The sequence below is a fragment of the Plasmopara halstedii genome (assembly GCF_900000015.1).
Source record: "Plasmopara halstedii genome assembly, contig: Scaffold_614, whole genome shotgun sequence".
NCBI classification, from domain to species: Eukaryota; Oomycota; class Peronosporomycetes; order Peronosporales; family Peronosporaceae; genus Plasmopara; species Plasmopara halstedii.
Genome location: NW_020187532.1, coordinates 2,462,977 through 2,465,354, shown reverse-complemented (window position 1 = coordinate 2,465,354; position 2,378 = coordinate 2,462,977). Strand labels below are relative to the sequence as shown.

Below are 2,378 nucleotides of genomic sequence, written 5' to 3'. Positions count from 1 at the left end.
CTGCTTTTCCTAGTGGTCGAGTGTGCATACACTTTGTCAATGTAGACTGAGGCTTGTTCAACTGTCATTTCTTGATGAGGTAGATTGCCGGCACTGATAGACGCGATTGCTTAGTAGATATATCGAAGCCAAGAAGATTGGAGCACTGCTGTGCGTATTAGTGTGGATTAGTGGCTCGTGCTAGGATCGTGAGTTGAACGGAAATTAACGATCAAAAGATCTCGTGTGAATTGCTTGTAAGCGTCACAATGAGCGTTTATCGATGATCAAGGAGCCACATTCTTAACGCCATTTGTGCTTACGGTAAGAAGATTGAGGGCACTTCTATCATCATCAGCGGCCGAAACAATCTTAGCAGCGTGCGAGGAATCCTTTTTTCACGGTAACCAAAAGACTTTCAGCGTGTACGTGGATTTCAGCACCTAAAGCTTGGAAAAAGGAAACCCATCAAGCTTGTGCAGCGTATCCGATCCCTTTTGCGAGGGTCTCTGGCATTGCAACTTCAGACCACTGCACGCCGCAGTGGTCTGAAGTCCAACCACAGCATTTGCATTCGCGTATTTGGGGGCAGCAAGGTCAAGTTTAGAAATTTTTCTCGCTGAAGCAATGCCTCGCCAGTGTGATGATAGCGAATTGGCATATACATGAGCAAAAATACAGCATTACAAATGTAATAGGGAGATCGTAATTGCATCCACATGCGGTACGTGGCACCATCTTCTCGCATCCATGTCCAGTAGGATATCACATCCAAAGGTCAATCTTGGGCAGTGCCGGCGCGATCAAAATCAGCGCGAGCGGGCGCCTTTGACATTGTAACTCTTGGTTTGTGGGTCCAACACTTGTTACACGCCTTGAAGATGTCGTGGCAATCATGACACACTTGTACTTTGATCTTTTTGCTGTGTTGGGATTCGCCGAGCCCCTCAGGCGGTGGGACGTGTGCAGCTGCACGGAATCGCTGAAATTTTGCCGTGATTAGTATTCGCAACCGACAGCGCACGAATAAATGTGATTGGATGAACAGCGACTAGCTTCATAATGTATTCCGGCTTCCATGCACTTTTGATATGTTCAACCATGCTAGGCGCCCTCTCATCTGCCTTTGCAAACGTGTCAGCCTGCGTATCAAGCAGCGCCGTGCTTTCGTCGTTGATTATCGATTCAATTACCTTGAGGATAGGCATAATCTTCACCGCATTTTTGATCGTCGCGTGGCTCTTTTCGACGAAAACAGTAGATTCAGGTGAAAACTTTCTATTGACTGTTGACTGACGCTTTCAGCCGTATTGGGTGTCTTGTTACAGTAGAACCCGTCTAGAATAAACCTGTTTGATTTAAAACCCTCTCTAAGTTGAACAAAAGATATGGACCCATGTTGGGCCCATGTTGGGCACCATACAGTAAAACCTGTCTAAATTTAACCTGTTTTATCAAAAACCCTCTCTAAATGAAACAGAGACCCCCAGTCCCAACATGTTTAATTTAGACAGGTTTTACTTTAGCTTGATTTCATATATGTATAATTACATTACAGATACTTTCGTGACTTTATGACAGCAATTTATAAATACCGATCCCTCGGTATTTCTGAATATTTACAAAATTCTCCAAAGTGCAATTCTAATTTTCGATTACAATTGTGCAAGGTTTAATTCCCGACATTTTTGAATGAGTAATATGTATTTTGAAGATATACAACTCTTGAAAATACAGAACTTACGTATCCAGCTTTCGCTTTGGCGCCAAACAAACTCATCCTCATTGTGATTAGTGGCATAGATTTGCATAAAATCAGTTGTTCTGAGGTATAAGGCAACCATAGCGGCACCCATTGTCACATCACCAGCTGACAGTCAAAGCTTCCATACTGTGCAATCCATCCATTTATAGGGTGCAAATTTTCATAATGAAGATTATACAGTCGACAGATTGTAATCATATACCTTTGAACTGGGAACTAATCTCAAATATCACTCACTTAAAATTTTGACTAAGTATGAGCACAGAAAACAAGATCGAGGGAGTCATTCAGGCTGGCAATCTGTACCGCAAACGCTCAGGCGTGTTTGCTAGGCTCACGGGCGGTAAACAACTTGTGTATGTTGAGGCAAACGACAAGCAAAAAAAGGTGACGGTTTATGAGTCGGAGACGAACAAAGCTACGCCTGTTGCCACGTTAGACGTATCCTCTGATGCCACGGTAGAGTTTGATGGATCAACGACGCACGGCATTAAATTGGCAAACTCCAACAACACGGAGGTTTTCTCCACCGAGAGCAAAGAGAAACAGGAGGAATGGCTGAACTCATTTATCAATGCTGGTGCACAGTATCGTGAGGTGTTCAATGTAGAGGATACAGCCAAAATCAAGTCGC

The 2,378-nt window shown here is 43.7% G+C and overlaps 2 protein-coding genes across 2 annotated transcripts in view; one reads left to right on the top strand and one right to left on the bottom strand.

The window, feature by feature from the left end:
* Positions 1 to 377: 377 nt before the first annotated feature.
* On the bottom strand, positions 378 to 727 carry PHALS_12481 (uncharacterized protein; the record flags this gene model as incomplete). The annotated part of the gene is made up of 2 exons (XM_024728039.1): positions 378 to 422; positions 509 to 727. 2 exons carry the CDS (start codon positions 725 to 727, stop codon positions 378 to 380), a joined length of 264 nt encoding a protein of 87 aa, XP_024578555.1.
* Positions 728 to 1,999: 1,272 nt separating this feature from the next.
* Positions 2,000 to 2,378, top strand: part of PHALS_12480 (phospholipid hydroperoxide glutathione) — a gene marked incomplete at both ends in the record, with an annotated part of 1,794 nt that continues 1,415 nt past the window's right edge. Inside the window, one exon of the mRNA XM_024728038.1 lies at positions 2,000 to 2,341. Within this exon, the coding sequence (XP_024578554.1) occupies positions 2,000 to 2,341 (342 nt within the window). The remainder of the gene's footprint in view (positions 2,342 to 2,378) is intronic.